The sequence below is a fragment of the Mycteria americana genome, chromosome 15, assembly GCF_035582795.1.
Source record: "Mycteria americana isolate JAX WOST 10 ecotype Jacksonville Zoo and Gardens chromosome 15, USCA_MyAme_1.0, whole genome shotgun sequence".
Lineage (NCBI taxonomy): Eukaryota > Metazoa > Chordata > Aves > Ciconiiformes > Ciconiidae > Mycteria > Mycteria americana.
Window position 1 is genome coordinate 8,870,126 of NC_134379.1, and position 22,518 is coordinate 8,892,643.

Below are 22,518 nucleotides of genomic sequence, written 5' to 3' on the forward strand. Positions count from 1 at the left end.
TAGAAGAGCAGTGACTTAGTACCTCATTTTGGAAAGGTGAACCCCTTTTACGTCTTACATGTTTCACCTTGAACAGGAACTTCCAAGAGACCCACACAATGAAGGCAGATTGTCTAGCTGCTCCCAGGGAAGGCAGGGCCCTAGCAGAGCCTGGCAGGGAGGTGGGGGGAAGAGCTGAGCTGCTCCGTGCCTGCCCACTCCGCTGATGTACCAGAAAAAAATGGGAACCGAGGAGGAAACTTACTTTCTTTTTCAGCTGTGGGCTGGAGTGAGTAGAGAACCCCTTGTTGGAAGGTAAGAGGGAGGCTTGGGGTGGCTGGTGGCCCTGGAGGACCTGGAGGACCTGGGATCCCGGTTTCTCCTGGAAGTCCTCTTGGTCCTTGAGGTCCCAACAGCCCTGTGCAGAGGCAGGAGAGGAGGTGTTAGTGCATTTGAAGATGTGCTAATGATGCTACCATGTAAAAAGGCAATAGGAAGACAAAGGATTTCTGTCCTGAACTGTAATTGTGAGAATTAGGGGTGTGGGGGAAATAGGAACAGCTTCCCAATTTTCCCTTATTTGCCTTTAGCATCTTCCTCTGCAAAGCAGATAGCCTTACTTGGCTCAAAGGTGCTGCGAAGCTTAATTCCTGAAAGAGTAAAATCTGCCCCCTCCCTGCGGCTAAGCAAGAACCTAAAGGCAGCAAGGTGTGAAATCAAGCGCCCCTCTTTCTCTTCCCCTCCACATACACCTGTATGTCACCTTACTGCCAGGAAAGCACAGAAAGAACAACAGAAACCCAGTCAGTCCAGCAGCAGACTGATTCCACTTCCTGTGGGGCTGGAAGGCTCTTGTTGCAAACTGAGAAACCAAAAGGCAGACACCTCCTTGGCCAGACTTTAGCCATTGACAGGTTGCCAGAAAATGCCAAAAAGCGTTCAGGGCCACTCTCACATTTAAGGCATGCTCCAAGTTTCAAATCTTTCCTGAGCTCAGATTTACAAGGCACAGCCTTTTAGACACATAGAAAGCACAGAGCCTTGAGGTCTGGCACCTATTGTGTAGTATCGCCTTCATCAAAAGATTTAGGAACATTTTGGGGATGAAGAAAGTCTCCTAGCTCAGGAATGGAGTGTAGTCTGAAAGAATAGCCTCATAACCCTTTCCCTTAACACACAAAAGCATCATTAGTTTGACATCCTGACGTCTGACAGCTTCACACAAATGGTGGAGAAAAAAGGGAGTTAAAACAGGCACACAGCGAGAGGGTTAAACGGGGAACGCTCTTCTCCAAAGGCTGACAGATCAGAGACTGTTTTTTACAGCTCCTGAGCAGGCTGGGGAAACATGATCCTGCTCTGCAGCTTTCTGGGACAAGCTCTCTCCAGCTCCACGGGAAATCCCAGGGACTGTCATCGCTCGTGCAGGTGGTTGCCTGCTCGGAGAGCTGCTGGCTGATTTCGGTGCCCAGGGGACTCGCTGGAATGGATTCAACACCAACTGAAGATGCTCAACATCTTGTGTGTCCAGCCTTTTATGATCTGTTGTCACAGATAATTTGTATAAGCTGAAATATCACCTATTGTGGTAGCACCGCCCTCCTGCAGGACTTACCTGGTGGCCCTGCTGGGCCCCTCTCACCGGGTTGTCCCTTCTCTCCTTTTGGACCTGGTGGTCCTGGAAGACCAGTCGGTCCGACTGGGCCTGGAGGACCAACCTGTCCTGGCAGCCCTGAAAACATTCAGAAAGGTAATTAGTTGGAGGTTAGGACACTGCTGAGGTCAGAAGATCTTTAGCAACCTAGAAACCAGAGGAGAAGGACTCAAAGATGCAAGGGGGAGAAATGCAGCTTTGCACAGACAGGGTGGTACTGGTGGCAAGAGCTGGCTGGTATGTAGGGCAGAAGAGTCAGACTGGATCTTACTTCTCCTCTTCTTCCTCCAATCTTTAAAGAAACAAGTATGTCCCCACGCACAAGGCCCACCTCAAAATGTCAGCAGGACATGTATCTCCAGCTGGGATGTGCTGGTCAAAGCTAAACTGAGCCCACACTGTCCCCTTCCCAAGGTCTGAATAGCTCTGGGCAGGGTCTGGCTGGTCCGTCAAGCACTCCTTTGCTAGCTTCGTCCAGACACGCGTGTCAGCTCCGTGGTAGTCCCAATGTATCAAAATACACACAATTATTCGCAAAACAAATCAAACCCTGTCTCCCACTTGCTCTGGCTGATCTATACGTACCACCCAGAGATTCTGCATCAAAGATGTTTCCCTGTTTTCTCCTGGTTTCATTCATCTAACAAGTGTACCATGCTGTGCACAAGCATTTTTCATCCCAAACTGAAATTATGCACCCACACTTTTGAAGTAACTAGATGTTACTAATTTATATCAATGAATAGGGTGCTGAGCAAACCCATCTGGAAATACCAGTAACACAATAATTACAGCCCAGCAGGATGCTTCTTGGCAAGTCCACTCAGACCCCCAGTAAGCCTACAAAAGGTGCAGGCAGCATTTGTAATCTGAAAGTGACTATTTCTGATGACACTAAATAAAACCTTAATGTTGTTTTCTTTAGACTATCAAAATAATAACAGCGCTTGGCAATTTTATAGTGTGTTTCAGAAAAACACTGTGTGTCTTTGGCTCACAAGAGCAGTAGCCGCTTTGTAAAGATACACTTAAATATTGGGAAAACATCAGTGAAGCCTTTAATACCTTAGAGAGGTGGACGAGTTAGTCCATCTACTCAGATTAAGTGGTTAATGGTTACAATAAAGGCATTAACTGTCAGAGCCAAGAGAGTCAGAGGTTCCTGGTTTCTGGGCTACCAAAGGGCTTTGAGTATTTGAAAGCAGTAGCAGATGCAAGCTACAAAGCCAGAGGAAGATCTGAGTCCAAAGTTCAGTGCACTCAGATTCCAAGTTTTAGTCTGTATATTACGTATGACCATAACCCAGCAGAGTGCAGGTTAGGTTTTGATAAACTCTTAAGCAGGGTCCTTCACCTCCCCTGGTATCAGAAGAGGTCCTGGACCCTCCAAGAGCAGTGCCAGGAGAACCTGCTGTGTGTAGGGGGTGGAAGAGAATGGACAGGAATAGAGGGAGAGAAGGAAAAAAGGAAACAAGCTGGCCAACTAACGCCTTCACAGCTGGTACCAAAGGGAACAGGGCTACGTAATAAAAAACAAGGCTCACAGGATTTGCAGCTCCCACATTTGGATCCGGTTCCCACTCTAGGTGTGGGACAGCCCACCTGGGGACACAAAAACCTTGTCCCCCTCAGACATTCATCCAAGCTCTCTGCATTTCTCAGAACAAAGCAACAATCCCCCAATATTAGACCCCCTTGAAAGATTCCCCTTCTTCTCTTCTTTTTTTTGCCATCCTGGAGAGATGTCCAAATTATTTTTTCTTACAAAAATGAAATCTATCCATCTCTAGTCCATGGTGAAACTGGGCAGACTGAAGAAATGAGATTTTTCAAAGGCTTTGTGTGGCAGTGTGTGCCTGTACTTTTGTTTTATTCAGTCATCAATAAAGATCTGATTTAATTTGAGTATTGAACAACGAATTAAGGTAAGGTTTTAATTTGGATCAATTTGCTTACCCACAGGACACAAACCGCAGACTTTTCTGTGAATAGAGGGGTTCCTTCAGTGGATCTCACCTAACAGTGGATGCTGTACTTGGCAAGCTCAGGCAGGTGATCAGGAGCACATTTAAGAGAGCATTTGTTCACAGCAATGCAAACAGCTTCCTTCCCCTACCAAAAACCCCCAACACACCTGAAACTTTATTGCAGCAAATTCTTTCCAGCATAGAGGGAAGAACAGCAGAAACACTGTTTTGCAAGCACAACACACAGTGCTGCTGAGTGCGGGTCAAAACGTTTCCTCGCTTGTATAAATCAGCCTCAATCCTTCAGTTCAACCTGTATAACTCAATCCTATGAACTTCTGCAGAACAAAAGCAATCACTTGCTGCTAGCATCCTCAATCACACTGCTGCAGTGGAGCTTTAAAGAAACTGGCACTTACTTCCCCGAAGGTGGAAAGCGCTAAAGGAAAGACTAGGAGAAGCAGCACTGAGTAATGTGCCAGGCAAATGCTCGTACTGGTGACAAATGGTGTTACCAGCATAAACGAGACAAGTGCAAAAGGGAGAAGAAAGAGGGAAGGATTCAGGGAAAAAGGGGGAGGGAAATGAATAAGCCAAACCTTCAGCTGGCATAAATCAGCTTTGCTGCAGTAGCATTGCTTTCAGAGAGCCAAAGCCCATGGTGAGTATTTATCCTCCAAAAATATGAAAGAAAAAGCCTTGGGGGGTGGCAGGGATGGGTTGGGGGGCAAGGAGGCAGAAGGTGAGTATTCTACTGCTGGAAACCAAATCAGATGTGCAGAGACCTGGATTTTCTTCCTGGCCCTGTCATTAACCTGCAACACACCATCTGTTCCCTTTCCTTCCCCAAGGTTTCCTCTGAACAGGAGCAGGGTATTCTCTGTTTGTATGGAGCTTAGCAAAATGATGCCCAGAACATCACCAGCAGCTCTCAGTGCCCCCGGCAGGCAATACCAGTAAGACAGTAATGGTGTTTTCTCACATCGCTCAGCACACGTCCTGCTCACTGTAGCCACGTGTCGTCCAGTGAACTGCCTCTCCATCAGGCAGCGCTTTCCGTCCTTTGTGTGCTGGGGATACTGCATGTCTCAAAGATGATAAAGCTGGCATTTGGCCTTTCTAACCAGAGCAGCCCATGATCAGATAAAACCCAGCCTCTCCATATCTGTGAGGCTCCGAATCACTGAGGACTCCTGGCCACAGGACCATTCTGCTTTTTGGGACATACCATGTACAGGACTGGGCATAGCAACATTTTGTGCATTGAAAGAGGAAACAGCAGAAACCATTGACTTACCCTGTGGTATTAACTGCTCCTCTGCACCTCTGTGTCCTTTAGGCTCTAGTTAAGAGGGTCAGGGTGAAAAAAAAAAAAGGGGGGGGGGGGAAAGATACGAAAAATTAGGTCTCTTGCTGCCAACTGGCTCAGCCAGAGCATATATATTTTCTTAATGCTCAGTAAAATGTATCCTGTTGATTAACAAGCTGATCAGAAAGGCCAGTGGTGCAGCTGTCTCAACAGCTCTGATTGCTTTTAAATGATTGTCTATTCTCAGCCCTGTCACTCACAGAAGAAATAACCACCCTAATAAACGGTAGCAAGTTTTCCTGGACTTCAGCCTGGAGAGGTGTCAGCCAACCCAGAGCTATAAGGTCATCCAGAAACACCCCCACCATTCAAAGCATCTAGTCCATATCAACCATCTCTGTGTTAGGCATCAACATTCTGCCCTTAGTCCATGCAGCTGAGAAACTTGGTGGCATGCAAGCTAGGATTTGGATTTGCTTTGGCTGAAAAACTAGAAGCAGGGCAAAGTAGGCAATATTTCACAAAAAACTCTGGGGAAGGGGATGGGAGGGACAGAGGCTTAGCTTTCCACAACCCCAAACCACACAGGACACTCAGGTTTGACTTCCACCTACTCTAATACCGCACTTGCTGAAAGATCTCCTGAGGTCTGCAATCTCTGTAAGTGAGCCTGGGGCCAGCTTTGAGCAACAAGTCACAGTACAGTGCTGAAATCATGCAAAATGGGAAGCCCCCCACCATCCTAAACCAACTGCATGAAATTCCCTACATTTCACCAAAATCCACATTGCCTTTTTTTGGCTGGCTTTGAATTGTAGATAGAAACTGGTGTGGGCAGGGAAGGAAGCCAAATGTGGACCCAGATCCATGAAACATCCCCACAGCTCCTTAGCAAACAAGCATTTGAAGCCCACAGAGCTCGGGTAGGGGCTTGAGCAGGCAATCACATGTCAATAAGCAACTCAGCTGATTACTTCTAATTGCTGAAAGACACTGTCCTGACCTGAAACGGTCCAGTGCATACCTGATTCCCAGTTATTACGCTAGAGTTGGTATTCCACACTAGGCTAAATAAATCAAGGCTAGAAAAATAAAGGGTAACAGTGAGCGAGGACTACACCTGGTAGCACGCAGGCAGGGCGGTAACGCATGCAGGCGGCTGTGCGCGCAGCCTAGAAGTCTGGCTGACGAGACAGACTCTCATAAAGCTCAGACAATATCACCTGTTTTTTGGAGGTGATCACTAGCTACCTCCTGGATTTACTGCAGGGGTGGAGGGTGCTGATACTGGACCATGGAGTCAGCCTGATGCAAGTGCTACAGGAGATCCATTCTGTTGTGCATCACTGCTTGGGTGAGTGGCATTTGCTGTTCCTTGCTGAGCAAGACAAGATTATCACGTGTACAGAGCCTCCGAGAGGAAAGGACTTTGAGTGGAAGGTAGAGAGTTGTCAGTACTTTTGCTGGATTGACGTTAGTACAATGAAGTGCAGGTGCAGAGATACTGCAACAGCAAAAATAAATTACATGGAGAAGGCAGAATGAGCATATAATGGACACTGGGGGAAACTGCTTTAATTCAGTTCCTGGCAGCCATCACTGTGGTTCTGAAAATACTTTGCAGAACATATTGTTAGCGAACCTCCCTCCATGTTGTGGCATCCTGTCAAATTATAAACATGGACGACATCTGGTCTATGTTGGTTGCTCCAAGTCTGCTGCAGTCATGAAGGGCTGCCATAATAAACTGCTCTGACCAAAAAAAAAAAAAAAAAGAAAAAAAAAAAAGAAGAAAAAAGCAAAGTAGGCCCTACAGAGGATAAAGAACTGAAGAACTGCTCTGGGAGCAAGCAAAGCAACTGACAGACAGGGCTTTGGAAGCAGAGAGCGAGGATCTTGAAATGAGAATGCCAAGGTCAAGGAAATTCAATGCGTGGGGATCTGTCTAGCCAAGTGGGCTCAGAGGGAGATTTTCTTATAAGTGTATTTTTTTTTCATGCCACAAGAGGGATCATAAAACAGCATATTGTGTTTATGGTAAATTTAAAAAATAGAATGTAGAGTGCAACTGATGTTGCTATTCATGGGAAAGTTTTTTGTCCTAATAAAACCAAGAATTACCCCTACCCCAGTCCTCTACCTCCCCACACCGCTACCAGACGGGGAAATGCTGCATTTGGCGCTGAGTAGGTGAGTATGAATTGTCCCCCTGTGATCCTGATGGCTCTCTGGAGTTTCCTCAGGAATGTTTCAACCTATCCAGGCCTCAAAATCCACAGTCTTTGGACTCAAAATATGTACACTGAAACACACAGGCAGGCATAGTGGCCCTACTGAGGTTAACAGAAATCTAACTTTCCAGAGACCAGAATTCAGCTCAGTAGATGCTTGTGCCAACAGAAATCGAGGCTAGCGACAGGCCGTTAAGGCTGGCAAAATGGAGCTTGATATGTTAGTTTCTGAGCTTAGCTGCTTTCTTCTAGGAACATGCCTGCCCTGTGCTGGCTTAACTCGAGGAGGGGCAGAGACACGGAGAGAAAAACTGAAAGTCCCTCTCTTTGCGAAGGGGTGATCCTCACTCCTGCATGGGCAGTGGGAAGGGGCCCTGAGGAAATTGCATCCAGCTCCCTGCAGCTAAAAGGATGGTTCGGGATGGCGTTGGAGAGGATTGAATTCATTCCTTGTCTGTGAGCCCACACGGGTGTTGGTGTGCGACCACCTCTGCATTCACAGCTCGGCAGAGAGGAAGAGACACGAGACAATGTTAAACCCTTAGACTGAACAGCCCCTGGTTTGAAGGAATCCTGGCTCTAGAGCTAAATAATACTGATTCTGACCCTGAAACAGAGGCTGAAAGCTCTCAAAATGCCTCTCCGCAGGGTGGTTTTCCCGCTGAGCACAATCCCATCTTGCAGCGAGTGTTTGCAAGAACCAATGCTATGGTGTCCCTGCTGAGGGTGCAAAGCAAAGTGCAGACACGGAGCCACTCATGCCAGCAAGGCTGCCTGCCCCCCGTGCTCATCAGGCAGCACCACGCAGCCCGAGTGCAGCCGCTCCCATCGACGGCTCCCTGCTGGATCAAACACACGGCAGCAAACATGCCCACAAAAAAAGAGAGGAATTGTCCATCTGAAAATCTTATTCCTCTTCTCCTTTACAGAGCAGAGGGAAGGAGCTCATTTCCCTCCAACCCCTCTCCCCTGCAGCTTCCAATTCTACAGCAGACTAACACAGCCTCCGTTTTAGATACCCTATAGGAATTGTGTATGTAGGGTGGGCGATTTGGTGAAGAGCAGGTTATGCTTACCAACAGATCCCACTGTTTTTCTCAGGACAGTCCCGGGATTTAGCAGGGGAAAGGCATCTGGTAGCAAATCGTCATACCAAGTGGCCGTCGTCCCAGCGATTGGCAGGTTGTTTTCCAACGGCGGGCTTCGCTCCGCAGCCTCGAGCAGAAGGATCTAGACAGGGGACACAGTGAAGGCAAACGAGGTCAGCGGGATGGTTTCATACGTGGTCTCAATCCTCACGTGCCCTCCTTGGAGAGGGCTTCACTGCTTGCAGGGAGACTCAGCCTCACATGGGTTTGTCTCCCTGGTGAGAAACATGAAACCAGGGATCAGAGCTGATGTTAGGGAACACAGCATTTCGCTGTGAGTTTATGTGTTGAAAACAAGAGTCATCAGGTCAGAAATTACTGAGAGCTGGTACAAGGTGAAGGGCTGTAGGATGCCCAGGGTAGCAAACTGAGATGCCTCAGTAAAAGTCCTGGTTGCAAGTCAACGTACAAATGCTGACCAAATTAAAGAAGATGGAGAAGATGGAGCTTTTAAAGAGCTGAAGTGCTTTAATTTTGGAGTGAATGAAATAAGGTAGGCAATTTCCTCAAAGAGCTCTCCTTAGAAGTAATAGGGTATTATTAAAACTCACAACTGTTTCTATACTTTGTAAACACACTACCTTCAAATAAATCCACATCCCAATGTGCATCCCCGAGCTATCTAGGCCATTTACAAGATAAGCTCCTTGGCAAAATGACTCCATTTTCCCATATGATTTAGACTGCTGTTCATCGAGTTGTGCTCCCTGGCCACTGGTGGCCCGTATGAAACTGGAAGTTAGTCTTTAACATGGCTGCAAAAACCCTAAATGCCCACAAGAAGTAGAGGGATGGGGGACCCAGGTGGACTCTGCACACTGACGAACTCCATTACAGTGAAACCCAGGGGAACATTTATTGCACTTTATAATAAACATTTTTAATTAAAGTTTTCACAAAATTAGGATTTAAAAAAAAATTAATTTTTCTATTTTAATCTAAACGCTTCATCCCCCTGCCTTCCCAGCCACTAAGCAAGGGTGGCATAATGGAGTAGTCTACAGATTTCTTTTGAAGAAGCCTAACTAACTCTTCAATTACAAACCCGTTGGGAGCACTGACCCAGAGTGCCAAGCCCACGTGCTCTGCTGCAAATGGATTTTACCCCAATTGCTAGACAGAAACTAAACAGAGGCCAAGGGCAGCACCCGCCTTCCCAGCGGGGCAGCCCAAGGGTCGGCAGCCCCTGCATTAGCCATGCCTGGGATGCAGCAGCAACCCTGCCGCTCACCTGGCAGCTGGATCGATCCCTGGCAAAGCTGCTTGCCTACGATGGACGCAGGATGCCCATCGGGCAGGAGCAGGCCTGAGGTTTCCAGAACAAGAGTTTTGATCCGAGCATCCAGCTTCTCCAGCAAAGTCTGCTTTCTAAAGCTACACAGGAAAATTGTTCGAGGAGTGCAACACTGTGGTTTGTAACAGCACTGTCTCTTCCTGTTTGGAAACCACCTAAGCAAATACTGATTTAGGGATAAGGGAAATAAAAGAGAATACAGCTCAAACTTTCCACTAAATCCCTAGAAGTTTCAGCTTTTACATGCCGTGTTGTCTTTACATAATGAAGTCACACTGCAATTATAAATGAGAGTGACTTGGCTCCGCTTGTTTGTTTTTAACTTGCAATTATTACAAGGTTTATCACTTATTTATTACAAGGCACGGTGAGAGCCAGTATTGCAGCAGCGCCAGAAATGATGAACTTCCTGCAGAATGCACTGGCCTGACAGGGGTGAATCAGAAACTAATTAAACTGGGAGCTAGGTTAAGTGCAAGGGAGCTGAACCTCAGCTGTTGCAAACAAGCAAAATTCTTCCTTTATTGCGAGGATCTTTATTCGTGGATCCAGAGTCTCGCTTTCTGAGTAATAAGAAAGCAAAAAGGAATCAGGTCAGAATGCTTTTGTTCAACAGGCTTCTCTGACGCCAGGCAAGGAAGGAATCGGTTCAGTTTGTCTCTTGCACTTCTGTGCTTCTCCCTAATGATTTATTTGTTAGACTTCCAAGGAAATATGCTATCGGTTCAACAAACACTTAAGTATGTGCCTTACCTTAATCGTGCTTAATTCCCATTGACATGGGACTCAAGCGTGCATTGAAGACCTTTTCTGAATCACTTTATACTATTCTATTATCCTCTTACCTCCCCAGCAAACCACCTGGATGTTACCAAAGTGTACTCAGCAACAGAGGCAAAACTAATCCCGGAGGTGGCAAATTAGAGGGGCTACAGCCAGGGCAGGGTTCGGGTGCTCCTGCTGAGAGGAAGGGACCGACAAGGGCTGTCTTGGACGGGATTTTGCCGCAGCCCAGCAGTGCTGTGGGAAGAGGTGATGTTAAATCAATAGCAGCAATGGTCAGAGACCAGCAAACTGCAGGGGTCCGGGGCCCTCCCGGGCAGCGCGAGCGGCACTAGTACAGCTCTGCCGAAGGTTGCATCTGGAGTGGAACAGCTCCAAATCATTTTTATGGGTGATAATAAAAATGTGTTACCACATAATCAACACAAAACAGTGGCAACGGTATCCTTTTCATTAAAACAACATGTTTTAAATGAGCGCTCTGCTAATAAATGCTGTGAAAGATTTAAAGGCATGCACAGAATAATCCAGTATGCTCTTTTATAAATTGACTATATATACTTAGCAGTCATTAAGGCTCAAACCATAGTAACAAGTTTATTTTCCCTGGGCACAAAATGATAGAGGTCAGGAATTCTCCAGACTTGAAACTGCTGAGAAATTCTAGTTTTTATGATTAGGACTGAAGAAGTGCCCAAAAGAAATAAAGTAGAAAGAAGAGAGCTCTCACATCCGTGAGATCTACAGAGCCAAACTAAAGAAGGAAAAGCATGAGGGATTTAGTCACATTCAAAATCTCAAACTATACACAGTTCTTTCAACTCAAACTATACACAGTGTCCTCTCATAAGCTAGCACAGCACAGCACAAACGGGGTCCTTACGCATTATTGCAATAGCACTGGAGCCATTCATCTATTTTCTGTCACGTTCTGTTTTCTTAAGGCTGCCATTGCCGTAGTCAAGGGACTCGAGGAGAATTCCCACTTTCATTAAACAAAAAAAAGAAGGTTTCTAGCCCTCTGAGTAAACTGCTGGAAAATGATACCACAGAGGCTCACAGCCAGAAAGCAAATTAGCAAAATGTGCAATGTATTAAAGTCTCAGTATTAAAGTCTTGGTATTTTCCAGTCAATAAGGTTGAGGTAGAGGCAGAGATAACACCAAGTGAAGAAGAACGTGTGGTTTTGATTGGAAATCCTCATTGCAAGCAGTGCCCACCTCTGTTGCTGTTACCACTTTCAATGCAGAAGTTATGCCTCCATGAAGAATGGAGGCAGAAAACATCCTAATGCCACCATATAAACGAAGTATGTCTTGATGCCATGGGCAACGTTAGTCACCCAAGCAACCAGAGCAGGTACAGAGAACTAGCTGAAGGGCAGCGCTTGTGGTTGCTGCCTGTGGTGTCAGGAGAGCAGGTCCCTGCAGAAGACGTGAAGGCCTTTCCTCCCCAGTTTGCGCTGCGTTGCATAAGGTGAAGGATGGCCTCAACTCGGCAAAACACTCGGGCTTTTGTCTTTTTGCACATATGGAAGCAAAAAGTCAAATCTGAGCCTAAATGGACACGCTGAACTGGAGCCTCTGGCAACAGAGGTCCCACCGGCATGAGGGCTTGTCTCTGGTTTCCAGACCCCACCTCTCAGACGCAGCTGAACTGGGTCAGAAAGCTGGAAAGAAATGAAATGGGGCCGCGTCTCCTGCCAACACCGCAGCGGGAGACGGGCCCGATGTAGGAGACGGCGTGTGAACACGAAGGGAATGCAGGAGGGATGATGCAGTGCACTGGCCAAGGAGCTCGCAGGCCAGCGCCAGCGGCAGAGGTTATTGCCTGCAAAACTCACCCCTGGGCCTTTCGAGTCCCGCAGAGCCGCCGGGCTCACCTCTGTACAGGATCTGGCGCTTGCTCTTCTCCCGTGGCTCAAAGCCTGGCTCATCACTGTGGGGCCCGCTCACACGTAGGGCCCTCAGCAGGGACATTAGTGTTATGTGCCTGAAGCTCAGTCCCAGCTTACTCAACCCACCTCCCCCTTTTCTATTTGCCAGCATAAACTTTCTAAACTTCAGACACATACCACATTTCTTGCATCAGATCAAAAGCTCAGGCCAGGGACAATGGAAACGGGAGGAAGGTTTTCATCTTCTTGAGATGTTCAGTGTCAGAGGACTTTTTTTGGCTTGTAGTGGCTTTCAAGAACCCTATTTTGGTTGTTCCCACACATCAAAAGAAGATTTCACAAACACAGCCTCCTCCCATCATCCGTCCTCTGCTCGCATTCCTGATGTCCTGTAACTAGTAGGTGCTAGAAACAAGGAAAGAACAGCCGGGCTTCCAAAGATTTCAAAATTGATACAACAGGGCCCAGAATGCTTTTTCTTTGGATAAAAATCCATGGAAATGCAGAGGGAATCATTTGACATAATCCAGATGGATATTATTAATTAATAAACAGGGGATATTTGGTCTCTTGAAGCACTGGCAGAATTAACTCCCCTCCATCCCTCTCTAAAGAGGAGGGAAAGAAACTGCATGAATCCAGCTCATCAGCTAAAAATTCCAGTGTAAAATAAGATTCCCTTGATCTTGTAAAGACGCAAGCTGATTAATAATGGTAATTGCATAACTTGTTGGACATATCTTTCTTTATAGCAAATTATTTGGCAAATATAAGAGTTTTTTAATCATTCATCAAGACACAGAGCTAAACAGGGAGTTTTACAAAATCGGATGGAGAATGGTATCTCTCTTGTAGCAATATGAAACCTGTGAACGCAAGGCTCCAACGCAGATGCAATTGCTTGGTTTCAAAAGCCAAAAGACACTCAGTAAGTGTCCACTAAAATCTGATGAACTGGGTGCCCAGAGAGAACCTGGGTGACTTCATCCCTATTACATCTTGGAGGCTTTGGCCAAAGGGGACAAGATAATTAGTGCATGGAGGAGTTTTCGTTATATTGATAAATTATGTGGGAAGCAATAGCTGATGTCATTGTAGTGACCCAGTGTAGACCAAAAGGTAAGGTTTGTGTCATCAGCTATTGCATGGAAGACAGAAATGTGGACCAAAGGCTTCTGCCAATCCACAAGTGCACAGTTCATGCTCTTTCTGCAAAGGTATTTAGTTTTTTGTACAGTTTTACAGGGTTTCCAAAAAAGAGGATGCAAAAAGTGACTGTTTCATCAGCAGGTATCTTCTGGGGGGGAATCAAAGCAGAGAAGACACAAAAGCACAGGCTAGCCTACTAGTTTAGATGAAACACAGGCAACGTTCAGCAGATCATCAGACCATCAAAGGGTTTGCTTGAGAGAGCAGCAGTGAGGGAAGGACTGGCAGTGGTCTTTACTGGGTCACTGCACTCTGAGGCACCTGGGGAGCTTCTCTGATACTGCTACACATTGGAGATTTACCTCTGCTGCTGTGAGCGCATGCAGCCTGCCATCACTGGCACCCCAAAGTGTCAGAGCCAGGGGAAGAAGCTAGATGTGGAAAGGATCCAGCAATCCTTCAATGCCGTGCTAAGAGCTCATTGCAGAGTGAAGTACACAAAGGAGCTCAGAGTGAAATCAGATTCCCCACCGTTACTTTAAAACACCTGATAAAAATACATCAGAGCTATAACCTTCCGCCTTCAAAATCACATCATTCTTCTCTGCCCAATTTATTGCTTGTCACCTGCTGGGGATGTAGCAGTGCTACGGACGTGGAGCCAGGCCAGCCCAAGATGAACTCAGTCTTGACAAAGTAACATCTGTTCTCAGCAATGAGATCAGCTCTCTGCTTCTCACCAGGTGAGGAGCCCTCAACTGCCAGCTCAAATAGGCCGAGATGCCTTGCATGCTCTCCTCCTCCACTGGACCCTAAATGAAAAGCTGCAAGAAGAGCGCAGCACAACTGGAAAAGATAAGGGGCTTGGTCCTTTCCTGGCTGGCCTTGGTGGAAGCTGAAAAAAAGGACCCAACATCATTTTTCTCTTATGCTCATACTTTCCTTACGAAGATCCACTAGAATTTCTGATCGAGAATCAAGTGGAAGTTTGCATGTTTGGGCACGGGATTACCAAAGGATCTGAGCACTGCCATCCCTTAGGCTCCTCACATACCTCCCTTGCTGAAACCTACTTTTTGTCCACAAAAGTATTTATCTTAAAAAACAAAGGTTGTAAACAACATTCCCAGGTATTAACACATCAAAAGCAAATCCTAATGCAGATGTAGGATTTGCTTGGCAAATAAGTTGCATGTCATAGGAAAACAGAATTTTTCAAAGTTATTTTATTAAAATATTAAATCTATTTGACTAAAACCATCAAACTTGCAACTAAAAGACTTTGCAGGAGGGCATGGTGGAGGAGGAGGTCTTTAAAGCCTTTTTGTGGTTCTGGCAAGTGATTTACAGCATTTGCCAAACACATGGAACAGTCTTAGGGGACAGATTGCTCCTTCAATCCAACAGTGATAAGAAATAAGATCCAACAATTACTAGACTTGAGAACGAAAGGATTTTAACTGTCATTCCGAAAGACAGAAGCATGCCCAAATGAGAGAAAGGCCAGTACCCAAACTGCCTCAAGTGTCCTAATCATAAGCATGACTATTGCTAATTAGAAAAAGGCCAATGAGATAGATGCAAAGTTCAGATATGAACATTGACACAAAATTCAGTTTGCCCACCCAGTTTTGGTTCATGGTTTGGTTCCCTTGTAAAAATCAGTGAGGAAGTTGCATGTTATTCTTAGGGACATTTGTTACATTAACTGACCTACAGAAACTCAGTATTAAATTAAAAATTTTACAGGGATTGATTTAAGTTTGTTATTGCTACTAGAAACCAGCTGGTTATTACACAGCTACCTGTGAAATAGCCCAAATACTCCTTAAATTCAATGCATTACTGGAGCTGGAGAAGCAGATTCTGCACAGGGTCATTAGGAAACGTTAGAGATTAGGTAAGCCACCTTCCAGTTCAGAACAGAAAGAAAATAAGTAACTGTTAGTGGCAATCACATACACAACATGGAAAATCCATGAAAGTCCTTGAAATATCAAGGAACTGCTAATGTCCACTCCATAGGACCAGCAGCCTCACAGCCAAGCAACTGGGGTTTCCCTTCTAATCTCTCAGTCAGGTCACAGTACTATGAAACATTTTCTATTTTCCAACTATTTCTCCACTACAGCAGGAAATTGTTTTATTGTCTATCAGAGAAAGAAAAGAGAAACCGCATAAAACATCCCAGACAGCTGCCAGTATTTCATGTAGCTGCTTGGAAGAAGGGGGAGATACAGAAACATTGCATACCATTAAAACTCCAAGTAATGGTGCTTCATAATCAAAAGACACAGGGTAGCAAAGGTGCTATGGGGTAATCTGTTCTGAATAAATGGGGTGATTTCATATAAATAGCAATGTATTGATCAAACTCTGTGCACAGCACAAAGGTTTTCTTTAAAACCTTTCAGAATCTTCTGCGTGGGGAATCACATTACAAGGGCCATTTTCATCCAAAAAATATGCATGTCATTTATCAATCACACAGTGAATCAATCAGACACTAGATATGTAACGTTATCTCCCTGCATTAAAGCTGTAAGTGAAATGCCATGAACTTCTCAAAAGCCGTGTCAGGAGATAAGACTGGGTTATATCAACTCGGATCAAATGCTGTGCTCAAGCTCCAACCAAAAGCTGGGAGTAATACCGCACTGCCCATAGCTCTGTGGTGGAGGTTATTAGAAGAAACTGGGCGAACAAAATGAGCAGAAATTTTTATGCAGCTGCCTGCTTTCCTGCTAGCACTGCCTGCTGCGGGCAGCGGTGCTGCTCTCTCCTGACACTGCAGCTCTCGAGCTTCGGTGGAGTTTGTCGGGGCTCGGTCCTGTGACACAGGAGGGCAGCATCAGGCTCAGGAAATTCAGAAAGGAAGAGCTGTACACTCTTCCCACTAAGAAGCTGTGCTGGCCTAAGGAGAAACCTTTCATATGAAATAAAAGCGGGCCTCATTCTGCCCTCCCACCAACGAGGCTCCCCGCAGGGTCAGGGGGTGTTGTAGTGACATCAAGTAAGATATCATGAGAGAGAAGTAAGGTTTGGCATGTTGGGGCTTGGGGAGGGGGTAGTTTTCTTCTGGCCTGCACACTTTCTTGTCCTTGACCCCAGGCTCCACACCATCCTCCCTGACGTAGATTCCCATGGCCTGTAGATTTCAAGCTCAACACCATCAATCAAGCTTTCAAATCTCTGGCACCCAAATGGGCCTCGTACCAAGCAAACGGAACTGGCCAACTCCATCCTGGGGAGATGACAAGGTAACTCAAAACAGGGGAGACGAGGATGGAACCTGATTACATCTCCCTTCACCTCCTTTCCTGCAGAAACATCTCCTACAGCCACAAGGACAACCTAGAGCAGCGTTAAGGAAAGCATAAGACACGTGAAGAGTTTGTCCTGCCACATAGTTCAGTTATGTCTCAGAGTCTCTCTCCTCCCCAAGGGCTATATAAGCACCAGTCCCTAATGAGTCATTCTTCATTCCATTTGCTCTGTGTTTATTCTTGCTTCTCACTTTCTGATCCAACTCTCATATTACAAAAATCAGAGGGTTACTTTTATTACCTCATTTGGACACTGATCTTACAAGCTGGATGAACCAACTCATCCTTATAATAAGAAAGAGGAGACCATTTCTGGTTACATCCCCATTTTTTAGGGGAACAGCTATAAAGGCCTGCAGAAGAGCAATGGGGAAAGAAGAAACCACAGTCTTGTAGCGTCTTCTTCCACAACTGAGTTTAAGTTTCCTTAACTTGCCCTTCACAGCGACTGGAGGACAAACATGCATTTTACATATTCTCACACATAACCAAGAAAGGCTCTTGGCTCCTTGTCCCGTTGCAGAGGTGTGAGGAAGAGATTTGTTTTTCACTTGTCCCTAACCTACTCTATTAAAGCAAAACTTCTCACCCAGCACTCATCTGCCCAGGTCCACAGTGCCTTCAGAGGTAGCTTTCCACACATTTGCTCTCACCCTTGGACCTTGCAGTATTCATAACAACTCTACACAGACTCCACATGCCTCAAAGCCCTTACAGCAGGTGCCAAAGGCCTGACCTGCTTGAAGCTGGCTGGCTACGCTGAAGTGGCTCATCTTACCCATTGCCGTTCTCTGAGCTCACCACGGTCATGCTGGGCTGAAATTCAAAAGAGCAAAAGCAGCAAAGTTCCTCAACTTCAGCCGTGTCCAGAAGGAGCAGGACTGTGGCAGGAAAATCAGTCTCTGCTCATAGGAAGGATGGACTTCCACATCTGCCTTTGTGGAACAAGACAGCAAAAATCAGCAGGGGATCAGTCTCCAGCACTGGTAAGGGATGTGTGTACCCATCCCGTTACTCCCGTCTTCCTTCGAACAGCTTCAGGCTGTTGTTGTGGTGAAATGAGACATTACAAGAAGACGGTTTGGAGAGCTGAGAGACAACTTCGCATCCAGATCATCCAGCAAAATAGGGATCGTTCTCCAAAATCCAGAGCAGGAATACAGACAATACTAAACAAATTCCAGCACCTTTTTAACAGTGCTAGCTATTATTGAATAGCTGAGGACAACAACTGAGGACATGACATTGCTACATAGATCGAACTGAACTTAAATTAACCTTGAAAAAAGGGTGAATCAGCATATTTCTCTTGCGAACAGCACCAGCATTTGTGTAATGTTGCTTCACTCTCCAGTTAATTGCTACAGTCAATGTTTGCACAGCACCCACAGCTTTTCAAACAAAGTGGAAGTCAAAAGATTGATAATGACATTGCTGGGCTGTGCTGCAGAAGGCACCCTTGCAGAGACACGGTCTTTAGTACTTTACAATAGAAAGAAATAACTCATTTCCCTCTGTAAAAGTAAACCCTTTGATTAAGCTTTGCTCCCAACTTGGGTCTCTGCGGGAGCATAGTAAAGTCGGAAGGAAACCTATCACAGCAACAACACAAATTGCCTCGCTGCAGCACTAAAACAGAGACATGATGCACTATGCCCAGGATTGAGAGCTGACACTAACCAAGTTACCCAAAGCCCCACTCTCAAGAAGGCAGAGAGGAGGTGGTGTGGTCTTGGCTATGTACCAAAATCCTTCAAGTGTCATCTCCAGGGTCTGGCTGGCTACATCTTGGCACTGAACTTTGCAGGCATCTGCCTCACTGTCCCTCATGTCGGAAGGTCTACAAGACTACGACGTCTTCAGCCATCAACTGTGTTTGTTGATGATGACTCAGTGCTCCCTCCTGAACACAGAGCAGGTTGCAGCCATATGGCTGCCAACATAGGGAGCATTTCCTAAGGACAGCACGTCAGGTTTGCCAGTCAGGAGACAAATGCCGGTTGCTGCACGACAAGTGTCCTAGATTAGAGTAGAAGACAATGTGCTCCTGCCTTCACTAGAGCTCCCATGCAGAAAGCAACCAGGCAGCACTTCCCAAATACCATGGGCATCTGACAGTTGGTGCCAACATACCAGAGAGCAGACTGCCTTCAGGCGATGGGAATGTCATCCGATTTAAACCAGCTTCATATCTGTAAGACAAACCCACTGACCTGGGTGCAGTTTCATTTCTGGGCTAAGACTTCTCAAGGGGATTTGGGTAGGTAGGACCTGCTTCCTCCTCCATGAAGTCCTGCCAGGGCCCCGGCTGAGGTTGCCATTAGCCTCTTACGCTTTGTTACCCAACACAAGTGCTGAGCAACACAAGCCAGCAGAGCACAGGCGCTCTGATGTCAGGACAGTCTTTGGTTATCATTTTCCAGTGAGCCAAATACAGAAAGCCCTAGAAAGCAAAGTACAGCTGGCTACAGGCTGAGCATGGGAGGGCTGATTTACACCTCTCTGAGGCTGGTCCCCTGCCTTACTTGGATTCGGGACTGCACACGCAGAGGTCAGTCACCAGCCCCTCTCTCCTCTCCAAACGCCTCCAGCTCCTTGCTGCCAAAGAACACCCACCTGCCAGGTCCCGCTGCTCGGAAAAACAATCCAGCTCATCTTTCTCCTTTGCACTACAACAGTTGTTTTCACTCGAACAATTCTGGTCCCCAGAATTTCATTCCCCCCACCTCTTCATTTTCCTGTAGTGAAATACAACTGCAAAGGCTTTAAGGAAGTTCCAGACAACACTGCTCACTCCACTTCAGCACAGACAATTCCCAAATTACCATAATATCACGCACTGGCCTCAAAATCACCACACATCCACCACTCCCCTCCACAAAGGTTTCTCCCCAAATTCTTTTATGTCACTGATAACCATCAGTTAATGAATAATAACAGCAGCACAACGCCTTAAAAGGACCAAAGCACTATATCTAACAGCCAGGATTGGGCTGTCACAGGAGGGACCGCAGCTCAAAGGGGACTGACTGATTCAGCTGCTTTGTTGCTAGACTGGAACAATTTATCTGAATCCCACTAGGTAGAAATTAAAACAATTTGCAGGAAAAAAAACCCACAACATGAAGGTCTCTCCTTAACGTTTGTCTCCACTAAACCACGCATGAAAGCCTCCATCTTTCAGAAAAGGGATAAAAAAGCAGGACTGGATAGCACTTGAAGAGCAGGCTAATGAACAACTGTTCTTAGAAAAATCTACATACCATTACTCCTCTGTTTTGCATTCTACGTTGGTAAGGTTTCTACAAGGCATTTTTAGTGAGAGAGACCAGAATCAGAATCTAGGACCAGAATCCCCTGGCTTCCTTCCTGAGCCAGGGGAATCACTGCTTTACACCCCTGTATTATCAACCAGCTGAAGGCAAGAGATTATTCATACAGCTCTGTCTGCCCTCCGTTTCTGAAGCAAAACCTGAAACAGCCTGTTCCAGTCAAGAGCAATGAGCTATTGATTATTTATTAGCAGCTGCACATTTGTGACAGCAGGGAAGAAGGGAGACAGAGATGCAGCTGCGTGGCAGAGTGAAGCCAAAGAGGATGCGCGGGAAGCAGGAGGGGCCAGGCCAGAGGTGAGCAGTGCCCGTGTGCACAGCAGTGCTGCCCTCGTTCCCTGGGGCAGGACCACCACCACGGCATGTTCCTCGCTGTGGAGAGAAGGACAGACACCTGATCTCTCCAAGCTGCCAACTCAACAACTTTTTCAGCAGCAACTCTTGGAAATTTTTGCCAAACAGAAGAATAAAGGCAGGTCCTTACCTTGGCCTCAAGCGTGTTTAGCCTCTCAGTCATATCCGCTAGTCTCGTGCAGTTCATGCATTCTAGAAAGAACAAAACAAAATCATGTAAAATTTCTGCGTACTTTGCATTTTAATCCATGGCTTTCAGTCTGCAGACCCTGATCCTTTTTTGATCCAAGGCACACAGAAAAGTGATTCAAGATCAGTATGGGGGGAAAATAAGTATTCAAATCCATTGCACAGGTAAACAGCCACGTTACATGAACCTTGTTTGGGGATGTTTAGTGGGGCAGAGTGTGAAACCAAGTTCCCAATAGGTAGAAGGTAGGTGAAAAAAAATTAGTTGTAAGACTTTCAATGGTGCCAACCAGCATGACCTGTTGTCACCAGCAGAGACACTTGTTCTGCCCCTGCTGCAAGCTGGTGTGGCACATGCTGCCACCTCACCGGACATCAGGCTGCACAGCCGCTACTTCCATTTAGCTCTAGTGCTGTACCCTCTCCTATACTAGATCCTGGTCAAATATCAAGAAAATCAATGAATACACAAAATGCCCATCTCTGTAGAGTCCTGCTCCATCCCTGGACTCCCAGGCCCTGTTACCACTCCCACAACAAATCATCTGTCTCGGTGACAGCAAGAAAATCCAAGACAGACCCCAGGGCTGCCGCAGACCGAAGCTGCAGCACGAAGTGGTTTCCATCTCACTTTGCTGCATAGAAGCAACAGATAGGCAGCAACCACCAAGGGGGCCTTGACAGGATGCCTTAGCAAGAACAAACGTTAACATAATGGGCTCTGAGTGCAGTTTAAAATGATTGTTTGATACAAAGGACATCACTTATCTAAACAGAAGGCCTGCTGCTTTGCCTCTGTTTTCATTTCAGCAATTTTAAAGTGAGGGAGGGAGGATAAGGACCTGAACAGAGATTTAATCCACAAGGCACTTTCCCAGTGCTTTGCAGTAGTGTTGAACTGCCCATTTCCAGCTCTTGAAGAAACTTTCCAGACTAGACCACTCACCTATCATGACTTCTGAAGCACAGCAGTTTTTAAAAAGGGGCAATTACTTGCAGCATGAAGTATTTCAGAGAATAAACCATCCATATTCAGGTGATGAATCATTGCCATCTCATGTCCCACAGAGGAGAAATACATCTCTGTGTGCGTTTCTGGGCTCCTTAAGGGCCAGAGCCAGTTTTCATTGACTGGCCATAGAAGAAGTATTTAATCCCTATTTCCATAGGGCTGGGGAGGTTGACCTGTAATTCTTGAGCCCTTTAATAGACCATCCAGGTGCAGCTCAGGCTGAGATTGTACTGGTGCAGGGGATGTTGAGTAAACCCAATGCCTGCCTATAGCAAAAAATAGGTGAACATGGGTTTTGGCCTAACTAAACATCACCCTGACACCTGAGACTCAGTCATCCCCCCTAACAAGCTTTGTACCCTTTCGCACAAGGAGCCCCAAGGAATCTCTCCAGTCTTCATCCACAAACGCTTCCCAGTTTTATGAAGCACATGGTATGTACTGATGGCTCTCAGCCACACAAAGATTTTAGTGCATGGCTCGGAGGGCCAGGAAGCTCGGCTGTTCCACGTTAGTGATTTACAGCCTAAGAAGATTGCTTGAGTGCTAACGGCAACCAATCACCCATTGCATAAACCTTCCAAAGAAATTCTCTCATTGCCCCTCTATGAGGAGCTGCGTAGCTTCCCCAAGGAGCTAGACATAGAGCTTCTACCTCACAGACCCCAACATTTTGCAGACAAAGCATCTGATGGTTCAGGAACACTTAGGTTGAGGGATTTCCTCACAGGTCAATACCGACATGGGCTTTCTTTTACCCAACAGGAAATAACGTGCTTATTTTTATTCTCTGCAGCAGATCTCGGGCAATATTTTTTGGCTTGAATTGGCCCATGAATACACAAGGGCCGCAAGTGCATTGTCCCCCAGGGAAGGAAATGGGTGAGTCTTGTT

At 46.2% G+C, this 22,518-nt stretch overlaps 1 protein-coding gene across 9 annotated transcripts in view; it reads right to left on the bottom strand.

Annotated features, from left to right (window-relative positions):
* Nucleotides 1-22,518, bottom strand: part of COL26A1 (collagen type XXVI alpha 1 chain) — a 187,149-nt gene that overhangs the window by 24,856 nt on the left and 139,775 nt on the right. For all 9 annotated transcript variants that reach the window (XM_075517868.1, XM_075517864.1, XM_075517860.1 and 6 more), the window contains 5 exons: nt 20,554-20,615; nt 8,217-8,370; nt 4,898-4,942; nt 1,595-1,711; nt 245-397 (listed from right to left, as the gene is read on the bottom strand). In XM_075517868.1, the coding sequence (XP_075373983.1) occupies nt 245-397; nt 1,595-1,711; nt 4,898-4,942; nt 8,217-8,370; nt 20,554-20,615 (531 nt within the window). The remainder of the gene's footprint in view (nt 1-244; nt 398-1,594; nt 1,712-4,897; nt 4,943-8,216; nt 8,371-20,553; nt 20,616-22,518) is intronic.